This window comes from Mustela putorius, unplaced genomic scaffold, assembly GCF_011764305.1.
Source record: "Mustela putorius furo isolate JIRA1106 unplaced genomic scaffold, ASM1176430v1.1 tig00000508_pilon_pilon_pilon, whole genome shotgun sequence".
In the NCBI taxonomy this organism is placed as follows: Eukaryota; Metazoa; Chordata; class Mammalia; order Carnivora; family Mustelidae; genus Mustela; species Mustela putorius.
Window position 1 is genome coordinate 4,119,131 of NW_025421402.1, and position 17,116 is coordinate 4,136,246.

At 39.8% G+C, this 17,116-nt stretch overlaps 1 protein-coding gene across 5 annotated transcripts in view; it reads left to right on the forward strand.

Moving 5' to 3' along the window:
* ZC3H11A (zinc finger CCCH-type containing 11A) overlaps positions 1 to 17,116 on the forward strand; it is a 42,627-nt gene that overhangs the window by 17,658 nt on the left and 7,853 nt on the right. For 4 of the 5 annotated variants that reach the window (XM_013058166.2, XM_045081035.1, XM_045081036.1 and 1 more), the window contains 8 exons: positions 6,092 to 6,215; positions 7,292 to 7,495; positions 7,617 to 7,733; positions 8,415 to 8,495; positions 9,291 to 9,401; positions 10,143 to 10,205; positions 11,538 to 11,636; positions 13,342 to 13,410. In XM_013058166.2, the coding sequence (XP_012913620.1) occupies positions 6,092 to 6,215; positions 7,292 to 7,495; positions 7,617 to 7,733; positions 8,415 to 8,495; positions 9,291 to 9,401; positions 10,143 to 10,205; positions 11,538 to 11,636; positions 13,342 to 13,410 (868 nt within the window). The remainder of the gene's footprint in view (positions 1 to 6,091; positions 6,216 to 7,291; positions 7,496 to 7,616; positions 7,734 to 8,414; positions 8,496 to 9,290; positions 9,402 to 10,142; positions 10,206 to 11,537; positions 11,637 to 13,341; positions 13,411 to 17,116) is intronic. The other variant, XM_004756372.3, reaches the window with a different exon arrangement.

Here is a 17,116-nt window from a genome sequence, read left to right on the forward strand (position 1 = left end):
TCTTTGGGGAATATTTCTGTTTCTCCATTTATTTTATTTTTTTTTAAGATTTTACTTATTTATATGATAGAGATCACAAGTAAGCAGAGAGACAGGGGGGTGGGAAGCAGGCTCCCTGCTGAGCAGAGAGCTGGATGCAGGGCTCAATCCCAGGACCCTGGGATCATGACCTGAGCCGAAGGCAGAGGCTTTAACCCACTGAGCCACCCACACGCCCCTCTCCATTTATTTTAAACATTCTCAGAGAAAACCCGCAAGTACATTATAAAACATTTTTCTAAGCCACTTGGGAGTAAACTGACATTCCCAAATATGTTCATGAGTATTTCCTACAAGCAAGGACATTCTCCTGGATAACTGTAATATAGCCATCAAAATTAGGAAGTTAACACGGATAGTTTACCTTCATGTAAACCTCAGAACCCGTTCAAGTTTTGCCACTGTACCAGTTACGTCCTTTACTGCAGACGGAGCAGGTCCGGAATGGAGTGTCAAATACAGTTGGCATTGCTCTCTCATTCTCCTTCATTCTTAAACAGTTGCTTTTCATTCGCCTTGACACTTCTGGTAGTTCTAGGCCAGTTATTTTGTAGGCTGTCCTTCAATTTGGGTTTCTCTGGTATTTCATTACTCAGCTCAAGTTATGTACCACTGGAAGGAATAGCATAATTCCTCTCAGTGCACACTATTAGGTTGCACAGACATACAATTTCATTATCCCATTACTGGTGGTGGTAACTTGGATCACTTTTTTAAGGTGGTTTGTACCAAATTAGTTGTCTGAAAAGGTTTTTTCTTTGTAACTAATACGCATTTTGTGGAGAGGTACTTTGAGACCTTACTCTCTCATTTCTCACCAGATTTTCAGTTTTTTGCCCACTTATTTGTGTTTGTGAACTCATGGTTTCCTCTTTTATTCAGTGTGTTGTACTCCATTACTATCATTTTTAATCCATATTTGCCCACATTTGACCCACATTTGCCCAGTAACAGCTGTTCAAGCCGATTTTGTGTCCTTCTGATGTTTTCTTCATTTCTTGAACACCTTAGTGCATTCTGGCCTGACAAGATTTTTCAGGCTCATCCTATATTTTTCCTCCTCCTGTCCTGGGATTAGTCATTTCTCTAAGGAGCCCTGGATCCTTTTAGTAAAGAATGGTACATATAGAAATAAGATTTGGGCAGCTCCTGGAGTCTCATTGCTTCCAGGCCTGCGGTGGACAGAACAAGAATGTATAAATGGATTTACATACACATATTTCCATCAGCATTTATTCTTTATGTCTGTGTATTGAAAGTCATGAGTTCACATAGATGGCACTGCAGGTTTTAGTCTAGGCTTCTCTTTTTTCTATGCTTGTACCTTTCTTCTCCAAAAGTGAGAAACTTGTCCTTAAGAACACTGGTTTTATTGGTCCCCTTGTTGGGTAAGCCAGTACCGTTCCCAGCCTCTTCCTTCCCCTCAGGCTTGACATCACACACGAGGCTGCTGTCCTACAGGGACATCTTTCTCACCTTGTTTTGGTTCCAGTGACCCTGTACTAGGCCTCTGTCCTTGCTCCACCATAAGCACCTCGTCCTCACCATGTGAGGACAAACATCCTACTCCTTGACTCCTCTCCACATGAATGCCCTTTTCACAACTTTGGATGCCGTTACTGTGTGCATGGCAGCCCTCCCACATGAGATGCTTACTTTCCTCACCCTGCTTTATGTTCTAGCTCTGTGCCGGGTCCCCACTTGGGAAGACCCTGCCTGCCTTAACGCCGCTTAGTCATTGTTGTCCATTCTAGGCTCACCCTCCATAAATACACACTCCTCATCCTAAATGGGGATTTCTTCTGCACAGAAGCCTTCCTCGCCCTGCTCAGGCTCCAGCATGCTCCTACGCAGGTGCCTTCCCAAGCCCTCCTTAATTCTGATGCTCTAGGCCACCTCAGCCTTGTCACATGGTGCCTTCCTCATTCAGTCAGGCTCTTACACTCTGGTCTGGGCCATGTGCCCTTCCCTCTCCCAGCAAGAGCCTACCTCTCATTCTCAGCCTCACCTAATGCCCTCGGACTAAATTGGGGGAGGCGGGGAAGGAAGGAAGAGACTCACTCTGCAGTTTTAGGCTTGGGCTCGTAGAGCTACTCCATGTGGGCTCCAGATTTATGGCCTTTTAGCTGCATTCTGTGCTGCCTGTCTTCCAAAGAGCAGGGAATTCACTGAATAAATTCAGAGAAATACTGTGCAGCTTTTTGTTGTTGTTGTTAAGAAATTTTAGATGTTTTAGCAGCTTTTTTTTTTTTTAAGATTTTATTTATTTATTTGACAGAGAGAAATCACAAGTAGATGGAGAGGCAGGCAGAGTGAGAGAGAGGGAAGCAGGCTCCCTGCTGAGCAGAGAGCCTGATGCGGGACTCGATCCCAGGACCCCTAGATCATGACCCAAGCCGAAGGCAGCAGCTTAACCCACTGAGCCACCCAGGCACCCTACTGTGCAGCTTTTGAAAATTCACACTGTTATACTGCCAGCAGAATCTAAATTAACAGCTCCCTAAAGGGTATGTCAGAACATCCACATTGAGAGATTCCTTGGAATCTCCTGGGACTCAGCATATAGTTACATTCATGGCTAAGCTTTATTATAGTGAGGGGCTCCCGGGTGGCACAGTCGGTTGAGCATCTGACTCTTGATTTTGGGTCATGTCGTGATCTCAGGGTCAGTCTGGCTCCAAGCTCAGCAGGGAGTCTGCTTGAAATTCTCTCTCCCTCTCCCACTTGTACTCTCTCTCTCCCTCTCTCTAAAATCTTCAAAAATTTTATTACAGTGATGGGGAGATAACACTGATCATAAGAGAGAAAAAGACGTAGAGTCTGAAGGAATCCATGTGTGCATTGCTTTTGTGATCTCCCTCCCACGAACAGAGCACACACACTTCCCCCAGGGATAAAAATGCAGCACTATGTGTGGGATGTTTCTGCCTAAGGAAGCCCAGTAGAGACTCAGACATCCAAGGTTTTTAATGGGGCTTGTCACGTAAGCACCCTCTACCTATCACATAGTGAAACTAGACTCGCAGAAGGATGGCACGTGTTCAGCATAAGACATCTTCTTTGCGCGGTCTAGGCACTGTAATCAGCTGACTGACTAGGAACATCTTAAGGGTCGACTTTGCAAGCAAGGTATCTAAGGGAGCAGTCTTAGGGCTGCTGGGTTCACTCTCTTTTGCACAGACTTACTTGGCTACATTTTTCAAAATACTGTATGCTTTCCCTACCTTTGTCTCATCTCTGTTCCTGTGTGCAGAAGGAGATATATACAGAATTACTCATTAGAGCATAATTTGTAATAATAAAATATGCAAAATACGTTCATTTAAAACAAATTTGCTACATAAGGGAAGTGCTGGGCAGCTATTAAACATTTTTTAAAGGGAAACTTAATTGGTATGGAAAGATAAGGATATATTGTCAGTGAAAAAGTGAGGGGCAGAATAAGGTGCATAATATGCTGTCATTTGTGTAAATAAGGGAGAAAGTGTTTTTGATTCACATGTGTATTTTTAAATCTCTGTGAGCATAAAGGAGAAATTTGACAACAGTAGCTGTCAGGGAGTGGGGACAGGAATGGGAAAGAGCTTTTTTACTGTAACCCATCCCTATGCAGTTGATTTTCATTATTCATGAGTTCCATGTTTGCAAATTTGCCTACTTGCTAAAATTTACTTGTAACCCCCCAAATCAGTACTTGCTGTGCTTTCATGGGCCATCTGCAAACATGTACAGAGCACTGAGAAATTGGAGTCACCTGACTTACACACTGCCGGCTGAGATAGATAGATAAATATTCTTTTAAGTGTACATGTAAACATTTAAATCAGTCTTCTTTCCTTCCTTCCTTCCTTTCTCTCTCTCTCTTTCTCTTTCTTTCAGTAGTAAGCTCTATGCCCAATGTGAAGCTTGAACTCATGACCCCGAGATCAAGAGTCACATGCTCTGCCAATCGAGCCAGCCAGGCGCACCTATAATTTCTTTTTTATGTCTGAGAATTCTATACTCAAGTGGTTCTCTTTGGGGAATAGCATGGCAGGCATTTACTAATCATTTTCCAAGTGGTTTTCATTATTTGTATGTTACTTTTCATTTAGAAACAAAATCCAGTAAGTACATTTTTAAAAGGGAAACTATTGATACGGAAGGATTAGGAGATTTTGTCAGTTGAAATACGACACTGACAATAAATGTCAGGTGACTCCTGTATACAGAGGGTACATTACAGAAGTCCTTCAGTAATTTGAAAACTGCTTCCAGGAAAGAAAAACTTAAGCAAAGACAGACCCAGGAGCAAGAAAGATTGGCATTAGGTTCTGCCTTGAGGAGGGAGTAATTGAGTAATTGTAGTTTCTATTTAAAAAACAGTGGTAGCTGTTGTATTTAACTTTTTGGGTGTGCCAGGAGAATGATAAATCCTGTCCAAATTTTTGAAAGGTAAAGGAATTTGCTGTACTTTTTAAAAATGGGCAGTCCACATGTGGCATTAATTTAGGACATAAATCTTGTGAATACTTTTTTTTAGCAAACTGCATTTCAGAGATGTTGAGCTAATTTATGTTTGTATTAGCAGTACCGTTGGACTGTGTGGTTCTGCATCCCCACTGACACGGTGTACTGTCAAATTTTCAGTCTCTCCCTATAATAGATTTTCATCTTTGCTCTTTCCTGGTACATTTGAGGATCTTTTTGTGATGGTCATTATTTCTGTTTCTCTTGTTATATTTTCAGCTTCTGAAGTAATGCTGCTGTGCTTTCCTAGAATTTTAAACCTTAGCTTGCTTATGATGAGAGCTCCATCATAATCCAATAGATTCAAATCTGTCTTCGTCCTTTGTCCCTTGGTTGTCACTAACCACTTCCTCTAAGCTTATCACTATCTTGAATACTCTACCATAGAGAAATTTTGCCTGCTTTGATATCCCCATCAGTGGAATCACAGAGTGTGCACTGTTGTGCCTAGCTTCTTCCTTCTGCACTGTCCTGTGTTCAATGTAGGGACGGTTTATTCCTTCTCAGTACTGGGTAGCATGCTATTGTGCGAATAAACTACATTGTATTTATCAGTGCTGGTAATAGTGTACATTTGAGTTTCCATTTTGGAGCTATTAAAATAGTATTATCCTGAACCATTCTTTATACATGTCTTTTTTTTTTTTTTTTCCATTTATTTATTTATTTATTTATTTATTTGAGAGAGGGATAGATTGATCACAAGTACGCAGAGAGGCAGGCAGAGAGAGGGGGAAGCAGACTCCCCACTGAGCAGAGAGCCTGATGTGGGGCTTGATCCCAGGACCCTGGGATCATGACCTGAGCAGAAGGCAGAGGCTTAACCCACTGAGCCACCCAGGCGCCCCTCTTTGTACACATCTAATGTATATCTGAGAATTAATGTATCTATTTTGGCTGGACATATGCCCTATGATCCAACAGTTTATTCTAGGTATGAAGGTGTCTTTTTCCTCATTCCCCTTCATAAGAGTGAGGTAACTTAGGAAGGAAAAGTACCATCCTTAGTGTGTTATTTGTACCTTACTTTGAGAAGTCACGAAAGTGAAAATTTTTCTCAAAGCTGTGAGCTCTCAGTTTTAAATAAACTCCAGGGTATTGGGTCCTTTCTCTGTGCTAAGTGTTTCATATACATTATTTCATTTTATCCTCCTAAGAAGCCAAGTAGATAGCTCTTATTTACTGCCATTTTTATGACTGAGGAAACTAAGGCTGAGAGGCATTAAATTATTTGTGCAACATCACATGGCCAGTATGTAGCATAATGTTATCTTTGGTTCCATAATCTTAACTAATATATTGTCCCTCTTCTCTAAATTAAACGTAGGCACCTTAGGGGTTCCACCAGCAGGAGATGAGCTACTTTCCTACTCCCTTCATCTCTCCCTCGAGCATGGAGGGCCCCTTTCAGCAACCCCTCTTCTTCTGCTCACCATCTGTTCACATGCCTCAGAGTTTTGAAGCCTGAATGAACTTTATTCAGAAAACAAATGACCACACACCTCATTTTTTATTTGAAAACAATGTATTTTTCTTCCTATAGAAAAAACGTAGTGAGATTCCTTGTTACTGGGAAAATCAGCCAATGGGATGTCAAAAACTAAACTGCGCTTTCCATCACAACAGAGGACGTTATGTTGATGGCCTTTTCCTACCTCCAAGCAAAAGTAAGATGTGTTTTTAATTTTTAAAAGAATAATTGCTATTTAATGAACACCTGCTTATGTACATTGGACAGAGTATTTTACAACATTGCCTTTTAGTCTTGGGAGAGAGCAGTTTTATTTCTACTTTACAGATGAAGGAACTGAACTTTTAATTGAGGTTAAATGACTTGTATATAGCCATAGTCATAAACAAATTAAGTATCACAGTTAGGATTAAAACTTCATTACCAAAAGTCATGCTGCCTCCCAAATGTTTCTTGGCATGACAGTTTAGGTTACTATACCTTCATTTCCCATTTTCTTATAAGACCCAGTGTGTTTTCCAAAAGAAACCGGATTCTCCAGGCCAGGGTTTGGCAAATCTGGTCCTTCACCCATTTTATAAAATAAAGGTTTATTGGAAGGAAGCCATGCCTGTTCATTCACATATTTTCTATGGCCAGATTTTGTGCTCCTTCTCCACAGAGTTGAGACACAGAGGTCTACAAAGCCTAAAATACTTAATATCTAGCTCTTCACAGGAAAAGTTTGCCAGCCCAACTCTAGGCTATAATCTAAAATAAAATTTATATTCCCCCCAAAACTGGTTTTTACTTGCCTTATCTCCTTTAACATTTCCTACTGGAATGATCAGCCATTTAAAAGCCACATCTTACGCAATTAAAATTTGATGGCTACATGTTGTCCCTTCTGTTTAAGAGAAAAAAGTGGGCTTAGTTCAGAAGTATTATCTACCATGTCTTTTAACAGCTCCTTTTTTGCTGAGCAGAAAGCTTCGAATTTCAATATTAAAATTAAATGTCTAGAATTTGTAAAGTTTTATGCACCTGGTGTCCAGATTATTCTGTCTTTTGAACACATACTTTGAACATTGTGTACAGTGAAGAGTTACTAGCTAAAAGCCATTTTTTCCCTCCCTGGGAGTTGAGAACCTAATTGTGAGAATGGAGAAATCAGGTAAAAAGACTTAAGTGGTTGAGGGAAAAGCACCAAACTTAGCATATGTGGTTGGAGATTTTTGATGAATTGGGACTTTATCTTCTATTTTTAATTTATGACTGATGTTGTATGTTCAGCTGTGTTGCCTACTGTGCCTGAGTCACCCGAAGAGGAAGTGAAGGCTAACCAGCTCACAGTTCAGCAGAACAAATTGTCTGTCCAGTCTAATCCCTCCCCTCAGCTGCGAAGTGTTATGAAAGTAGAAAGTTCAGAAAATGTTCCTAGCCCCACCCATCCACCAGTTGTAATCAATGCTGCTGATGATGACGAAGATGATGATGGTAAGTTTTAGCTCTTTCTTTAAGGCAAATAACTGATCAGGGTCACTCAGTGAATTGGAATCAAGATTAAAACTTGAGGCCCTCTGTTAATTGTAAATTTGCCTCATCTGTCGATATATAGATCAGTTTTCCGAGGAAGGTGATGAAACCAAAACACCCATCCTGCAACCGCCTCCTGAAGCTCATAATGGATTACGGACAGCCTCTGCCCGGAAACCTGGAGTCAATTTGAAGCAAGGTAAGAAGAAGCTGCTTTGATCTGCTTCCTGCTCATAAATCTAAAAGCACTGTTGAATGTGCCCAAACTACTTTAAATACATTTGAAATTTAGATCATGGGGGCACCTAGCTGGCTTAGTCGGTTAAGCTGCTGCCTTCAGCTCAGGTCATGATCCCAGCGTTCTGCGATCGAGCCCTGCATGGGGCTCACTGCTCGATGGAGGGCCTGCTTCTCCTCCTCCCTCTGCTGTTCTCCTGCTTGTGTGCTTTTTCTGTCAAAAAAATAAATAAAATCTTTTTTTTTTTTTTTAAAGATTTTATTTATTTATCAGAGAGAGAGGGGGGGAGAGAGCGAGCACAGGCAGACAGAATGGCAGGCAGAGGCAGAGGGAGAAGCAGGCTCCCCGCTGAGCAAGGAGCCCAATGCGGGACTCGATCCCAGCACGCTGGGATCATGACCTGAGCCGAAGGCAGCTGCTTAACCAACTGAGCCACCCAGGCGTCCCAATAAATAAAATCTTAAAAAAAAAAAATTTAGATCATGATCACTACCACCTCTCTGTCCCTGACTCTACAGTACACACACCCATACTGACACTTGCTTTCTCTTACTCATTCAGAAAACATTTGCTTGTGCACAAATAAAATGCAAAGGGCATGAGATGTTAGTTCCTCATGTGATTTCTGTTTGGGTTTCTCAGGTGAATGTTTGAATTTTGGAATCAAAACTCTTGAGGAGATTAAGTCAAAGAAAATGAAGGAAAAATCCAAGAAGCAAGGTGGTAAGTCATCAGTTATGACACAGACATTTGAATTTTGCTGGAGAAGAGTAACAAGGAGACTTCTGATAACAAGGACACTGGCAAGAGCCAAAATGATCACATAGATTTTGACTTCTGTGGCTTGTTTGAAGTAAAACACAGACTTACTTAAATCAGGGCTGCTTTTTTTAGTACTTGAAAGAACTGCTCTATCTTCAGAAATACAACTCCAAAGAACTACATATAAAAATCATATTGAGAGGAAGACCTTTATTTTGTAGTAGATGAATTCTTCTTAGGGGCTGCTGGAATTTACTAAGGTTGACTTAGCCTGGTCAGTCTATATTTCCAACCCTAAAAATTACAGATAGAGTGTGAAATGTAGAGTTAAAAAGGATCACATGGTTGGTTTTAAGTATTGGCTTGCCAAAGCTTGTTCTGTAGGAACCTTGGAGTTGTGTTTTGCAGGTGATTGAATATAGATTTTAAAAGGTCAAATTGGCTTGGTGGCAGTGTGCTTCAGGTTAACCTTACAATGTTAGCCTTTTCGGTAAATAAAAGTAGATTGAGGGCCTAAGTCACTGAAAATTTTGTATTTTATTTTTACCTTGTGCCCAAAGTAGATAAGAGATAGGGATGATCTCCTTTCCCCCACCCTACCCCAATTCACTGTAGGCAAATAGGAACAGAAAAACTGGCTTATAGTCATCCAGTGGTCGGTATTGAACTTAACTGATCACAGAAGCAAAATTTCTTGGCTTATAATAGCTTTATTTTCCATAAATTATTTGCTGTTCTTTGACTTGCTTTATTCAGAAGGTTCTTCCGGAGTTCCCAGTCTTTTACTCCAACCTCAGCCCATTCCAGGTCCTGAAAAAGAGAATGTCCGGACTGTAGTGAGGACAGTAACTCTTTCCAGCAAACAAGGTGAGGTATAGGTAGGTCTAGGTTGAGAGTTGTCAGGCTGCCACTTTTTAATTGAGCAAGCCAAGTCCTTGAGTGTAGTGTGCCTTTGATGGGTTTGCAGGAAGACCTTAGTATGTTGGTCAGATAGAAGGATGAAAAAGAAAAATCAGTGCATTTGACTCTTTAAAGGTTGAAATTCTTGCTCAAGCAGCTCTCATATTTAGGTATATTTAATTTTAAATACTCTTTATCTGTATCCGTTCAGCAAATTTATTGACTGCCCATTATGGGTAAAGAACTATAGTAAACTTTATAAATTCTAGAAATATGTAGGACTTTTCCCTTAAGAGTTTTAAACCTGGTAAGAAACATGACACAAGTAATTGTAGTATACAGATATATTTAAATGTGCTGTTCAAACAACAAAGAACTAGAGGAAAGAGAGCTCACTTGCAAAAGTATAGCTTAGGTTTGGTAAGCAATTCAATTGATTATAACACACCTGTTTTCATGTACTTGGCTGCTGTTAATTATTAGGACTGTATTACCGATTCCCTTTGGGCTGTGCATTTGGCTATTTAAATTACTATTTAATAGATTAAATCTTTTTTTACACCATATGACAGTCTTAATACTGAGATCTGACTTTCAAGAGACTTTCTGGGTGGGCTTAAGACATCAGAACATATTTTGTACCCATTATTATTACTGAATACAGAAAAATTAGCTAATTTAGAGAAATTCTGTTTTTTGCCATTTCAGGAGAAGAACCCTTGGTAAGATTGAGTCTCACTGAAAGACTGGGAAAACGAAAATTTTCAGTAGGTGAGATGAATTTTGTGCAGATCCTTTGTTTTCTTCTGTTCATGCATTAACATGATAATGTTCCCCCAAACTGCCTTTATACAATGTCCTGTCGATACTAATTTATTTGCTGGTCCCTCTGAATGCTTGGCTGAAGGAACTTAGAAAATTCTTTGTTTTTCACATGTGCATTATACCTATTACTGATTTACAGAAATTTAGAGTGTTAGAATTTAAGTAGATTATAACCAGCTTTTTAGAAGGTACTCTGTTGAAAAAACAGTAAAGAAGATACTTCTTTGTTTCTTTGGACAAATGAAATTTGAGTTTTTTTAGAGGGGAAAAAAGTGTCCGGTTAATATAATTTGGTCCCTGAGTTTACTGATGCTATTTTATGTTTAGGGAAGTGTTTTATCATATTATTGAATTGTTATGTATATACTCTAATGTATCTGTCTCAAAAGAATTTTGAAAATTTTGTCTGATTTCAGCTATTTCTTCATATTTTCCTTAAAGTATGGTTACAAACATGAAATATTACCTATTTTGTGTTCTCTTTGATACCATTTTCACTGCCTAAGAAGTTTTAGGTAAAAAATAACAGCTTTTTAAATTCCACATACATATAAACTTTGTTATTTTTTGGTCTCACATTTAAATTATAAATAGAGTAGAGAGAAAAATCATACCCTGTGTAGGGTCTTTCGAATTTTTAATGGGATGCCGCAAAGATTATCTTTAGTTGAGCAATGTGAAAAACAATTTTTAACTTGTGACATTTAATCAACTCATATTGAACAGTATAATATAATAAACCACAAGTCAGGAAACTTGGTAAGGTCTTGGCTCTGTCACTAACTGGTGACGAGTTTTTTATAATCTTAGATGTCTTATCTATAAGTGAAGAATGGGGGCTATTTGGTCTTCCCATTTATCATGTCATGGAAAAATACAAAGATTCCTTTGCTGTCTACCAGGAACATCCGAGGTGCATTTAAGCACAGATATGTCTGGAATTGGGCCAAGTGGCCATTTAAGATGGTTTTTGTATGTGAAGTTTTTCTCACATATTACTAATGCTGAATTTTTGCCTTAATCAGGGCTTATTCTCCATTTGTAGTTTTAGTCCATTATTTGATAGATGTTGATATGTGCTTCTACTCTTTGTCCCTTTACTCATTTCTTCCTTCTGGTACATTTTTATTCTCTAACATTGAGTTTTCTGAGCACACTAGTGAATGAACACACCATATCAATGCAGAAAACTGACAGACTTATTCTGCATTGTCTCTTTTGCTTGTATTTCTTGACCTTGTTGAAGATTGATTTGAACTAAGTTCTCTCCGTTTGTAGGGGGTGACAGCGATCCTCCGTTAAAGCGTAGCCTTGCACAGAGGTTAGGGAAGAAAGTGGAAGCTACAGAAACGAACACTGACAAAGCACCAAAGAAAGGTACCTTTGTTCTAATACACTGTGTGTGTGTGTTCATGATGCTTGTTCTTTGTAATGTTAACAGACGTTGTTCATCATTCTTTTTTGCTCAGGTAAATTAGATTATCTTGTGTCTGCATTATTCTGCAAACATTTGAGTATTTACTCTGCTGGATTCTGGGGAGATACCACTGGATAGAATAAATACCATCACAGTCTTCAGGAACTTACAGTATAATGGCAGATAGGAATATTTATATATATTGTGATAAATTTCGTGATGGAAAAAGTACACAGTGTTATGGGAGCACACAGGAAGGGCATCTCTTACCATCTGTCAGGAAAGGGTCCCCAGGGCAAATTATATTGAAACCTAGACCAGAAACATGAGTTAGGAATAGGCAGGTAATGTTGAAGGACCAGAGCCTATGCTGAGGTAGAGAGAAAAATATATGCAAAGGCACAGAGCTAAGAAAGCAGGTTGTACTCAAGGGACTGAGTGTGGTTGAAACATAGAACTGGGGTAAAGAGCATGTTGACTGGAGAGGAGAAGGACATAGATCATTTGGAGCCTTTTAAACCAGGGTAGAGAGTTTGGGCTTAGTAGCAAACCATGGATGGGAAGGTTATGAACAAAATCAGAAGCTCAGATTTGCCTTTTAGAACCATTGGCCTGCCTAAAATATGGAGAAAGGTTAGAAGGACAAAAGTCCTATCTAGGATATGAGTTAGCAGCCTGTTATAAAATAATGTAGACAAGAGGAGTTAGTGGCATAGAATTTAGTGTTCTTAAAAGTTGGTATGGAGAGATGTGGACTAAATTGAGAGATATTTGGGAGTTAGAATGATTACGTGGTTGAAGTTCTATTTATAGAAAGAAGTCAAGGTTGGAATTTGTTTTCCTTTTATGACTTGGCAGTGAAACATGGTGTTAATTACTAAAAGAATAGGTGGTGTTTTTCCCCTTTTATTGTGTTTAGTTTTAACTTGTCTTGAAGATGAGAAACTTTTTTCCACTGTTCCTATAGCCCAAGAGGCTTTGATGAGTAGATGTCTTCATCTAGGGTCTTTCTTTGGATTCTCAGAGCAAACAACTTACTTTTTCTTTGCATTCATAACCTTTTCCTCCTTGCCTATTGATTATACTAAAAATTTTCATAACTAAAAATTACATTTTAAATAGATTGGGGGAGCCTTTTGATGCCATTAAGAGTATAAAAGTTTGTATAGTAATAAAAAAATTATTTCCCTGAGGGGTGCCTGGGTGGCTCAGTCATTAAGCATCTGCCTTCTGCTCAGGTCATGATCCCAGCGTCCTGGGATTGAGCCCCGCATTCTGGGATTGAGCCCCGCATTCGGCTCCCTGCTCAGCGGGGAGCCTACTTCTCCCCTTCCCACTTCCCCTGCTTGTGTTCCCTCTCTCGCTGGGTCTGTCTCTCTCAAATAAATAAGGAAAATCTTAAAAAAAAAAAAAAAAATTTCCCTGAATTCAATAGTTTTTGCTTTTCAAATCTAAAAAAAGATTATATTTTTTTAAGCCTTCCCAAGTGCTCTAGGGAATCCATGATTCACAGAGGTCTTGTTCTGTGGAAAAGAAAAATTTTAAGACCTTAAGAGATTTTTTTTTTAAAGTATTTGCATTAGAAAACAAACAAGCCTAATTTGTGAACTTTGAAAAAAAGGTCTCTGTTCAACTTTTGGTTTTTTTTAATGTGTTTTTTTACAGTTCACGTTTCCAAGTCTCTGAAGGAGCGATTAGGCATGTCAGCTGGTCCCAACAGTGAGGAGGCAGCAGGTAAGTAAACCCTAAGACCAGCTTCTGATATTTTTTTCCTTCCTGTAACAATATTTACTTTTTCTCCGATTTATTTTCTTGTTAGGTTAGGACTTGTGGTTAGGTTAAGGCTTGTGATTTTTGTGGTTTTATATATACGTTTTTTTTAAGTAATTGACAACTCACTAGTATTAATTCTTTTTTTAAGATCTTATTTATTGGCGAGAGAGAGAGAGAGAATGAGTAGTGGTGAGGGGTGGGGGATGGGGAGGGAGAGAGAGAGAGAAGCAGACTCCCTGCTGAGCAGGAAGTCTGCCCAGGGACTCGATCCTAGGATCTGGAAATCATGACCTGCACCAAAGGTAGATGTTTGACTGAGCCACCGAGGTGCCCCAAGATGTTTGACTGAGCCACCGAGGTGCCCCATGAATCCTCTTCTTAAAAGATGGTGAAATGATGACTTCACCACAGCATTAGTAGCTAGAAACTAGAAACCACCTAAACACCCAACAAAAGTTCAACTAAGGTGCTTATGTACAAAAGTAATTATTGTCACAAGTCATATTTTGAACAATAATGATTTGAAAAACTTCTCACCTCGTATTGAATGAAGAAAGGTTACAAAAGAACATATACTGCTTTTGACCTTTGGATTTAGAGTAAGAATCTTATTTTGTGGGGGTGATGAAGCTTATTTTCTCATTGTAAAAACTTAATCTTAGAAATAACATCCTTATGTATGAGATGATTCCAGTTTTGTAAAGATAAAAATACATGCCTGGGGGAAACACTGCAAAAATACACCAAAATAATTTTCTTCTCGGTATTCTATACTCTTCCTGTACTCTGATTTTTAACGCTTTTAAATCATAAGATCTAACCACTTAGTGTTTATATGTATATAGTTTAAAGAACAGTAAAATGAACCTGTACCCCAGCCATCCTGTTCTTTTGTACCTCACTCGTCTGATTGAGCCAGGCTGGCGCCCCTCAGTTTGCTGCTTTTTCATTTTTATGTCTATGTTTATGAATGGTGTTAGCCTGTGTTTCTGTTTTTTCATCCTATCCTTATCTGGTTTATATATTAAGATTTTTACCAGCATCATAAAAGGAGAGTCTGATGTCAGACATTCCTACCCCCCCCCCTTTTTTTTTTTTAAGATTTTTATTTATTCATTTGACAGAGATCACAAGCAAGCAGAGAGGGAGAAGCAGGCTCCTCGCTGAGCAGAGAGCCCAATGTGGGGCTCGATCCCAGGACCCTGATATCATGACCTGAGCTGAAGGCAGAGGCCCAACCCACTGAACCACCCAGGCGCCCAGACATTCCTACCTTTTTGTAAAGAACCTGGGTTTATTCTTCAGAAACTTTTAGAATTTTCTCTGTATTCTTCCCTACTGTGTTGGAATTTTAGTACAGTAGGTCTAAACATGGCACCTTTGGTTTATTCAGCCCAGTGTTCAGTAGGCCTTCCAGATCTGAGGACTTAGTTCTAGAAAACATTGCTCTCATTTCTGAGTATGTCTTCCCAGACTTCCTTTGGTTTCTCTGTGCATTCTTACCAGACAGAAGCTGAAATGGCAGGACATAGGCTTCACGTCTCTTTTAACTTTGCCATCATGCTCTCCACTCCTTGGCTTTTTGTTTGTCTCTTTGTTTGGTTTTGATTTTTGCCTCACCTTCTCTGGTCTTTGCTTGGCTTTATTATCTAGGTCAGGAATTGACAGACTTTTTCTATGGAAGGTCAGATAGCAGATGTTTTCAGTTTTGGCGTTGCAATCTCCTCACAGCTACTGCACCATGCCATCGTCATGCAAAAGCAGTCCTGTGCAGTATGTCTGTCCATCCGTTTGTCCGCGCAGCTGCGTCCTAATCAAGCTGTGTTTACACAATGGAGGCAGAGGCCCATCTGCTGTAGTCTGCCAGGCCTCTTCTAGATGGCTGATTTTTGACCAGCCTTGTCTCTTTGATGCTTTTTCAGTTCCTTTGGTAGGGTTTATTTGTGCATCTGTGTCTTGTTTGTTTGTTTTTGAAGACTTACTGGTTTGACAGAGAGATAGCAAGAAGGAACACAAGCAGGGGGAGTGAGAGAGGGAGAAGCAGGCTCCCTACTGAGCAGGGAGCCCAATGCTGGTATTGATCCCAGGACCCTGGGATCATGACCTGAGCCAAAGGCAGACACTTAACAACCGAGCCACCCAGGTACCCCAAGTGCTCCTGTGCATTTATCTTCCAAAGACCTTTTTTTTTCTCCTGGTTTTATAGCCTGATTTCGGGCTCCCCTAGAGTTTCTACTTGGAATCATTTAAAAAGAGAAAAAAAAAAGTGTGTATTATTTTGTCATCTTTATCACTTCTTTGTTTTGATCCACTTTTAATGTTGTTGTTTAATAGCACTTGGGTTTCCTGTGGCGGTTCTAAAGGTCTTACTCCCAAGTGGTCCTCTCTCCTAACTGGGAGGCACAAGTGAGGGCTGCCTGCATTGGGGAGGGCATGCTAAAAGGCAGCTTGCAGGGGCACCTGGGTGGCTTATTCGGTTAAGTGTCTGCCTTCTGCTCAGGTCATGATCCCAGAGCTCTGGGATCGAGGCCCGCATCAGGCTCTCTGCTCAGTGGGGAGTCTGCTTCTACTTCTCCCTCTGCCTGCCTGTGTGCCTACTTGTGCTATGTCTGTCAAATAAATAAAATCTTAAAAAAACTAAAAATAAATAAAAGGCAGCTTGTGTGGGTTGCAGGCTAGAAGTTTGGGGGCCCATACCATTGCCACAGTAAGAAAGATTCTTTCCTTCCCTGGCTTTCCTTTTGCCTCTTCTCCCCTGTTGTTTTTCTGCTTGGCATTTGTTCATCTTCTCCTCCAGCCCCACCTCCTAACTCGCTCCCCTTCCCAGCAGATTCTCCTCTTTTCCAGGAGCAGTTCCCAGAAGGTGGTCATGACTGGTCCACGTGTGCTGTACGGCATCCTTATATTTCTACCCACGGTCGCTTTTCTTACTAGTTAGGCAGTTTTCTTTGACTACTGGGAAGAACAGATCTCAATCCTACAGTTTCATTTGTTCTTTTTCTCTTTTTCTGTAAATTCATATAGCTGCTGTCTTCTCTCAGAAATCCCTCAAGATTTATGATTTATGCTCTGTCAATGGCAGCTTATTCTCCACTGCTATTGTGGATTTATTCTATTTTTAATGTCTTCTCTGTTGTTTTGATAAAATTTTGGTAGAGTGGGGAAATAAAATCTTCAATCATTCACACAATTCCTTGGAGTGGTAATTTTGAGATCAATCCACCATCTTTAAGTGGGAAAAAAAATTTTTTTAAAGCCTAACAAAGTAATTCAGTATCTGCTTGAGTGCTTCCTATGTACCGTTATACTAAAATATTTCCAGTAATTACATTTAGTCAGTTTTCATGAAGTATCTAGTATGGCTGGAAATGCAGGACATTGCAGTACTGTGGGAGCAGTGCTGTGATCACAGAAATAAACTAGATTGAAATAAACTACATAGAAATAAACAGAGATTGGTGGGTGGTTCTAAATCGAACTTAGTTAAAACTAGGCAGCAAGAGAATGAGACCAATAGGGCACATTCTCTGTCGAAGGCACAGCATGTTCAAAAGATCAGAAGGTGAAACCAAACATGATATGTTTAAGGTTGTTAAAGGATATTTTTTGTTTTGGATCTTTCACTAAAAGCTGTTAATCAGGGGCGCCTGGGTGGCTCAGTCGGTTA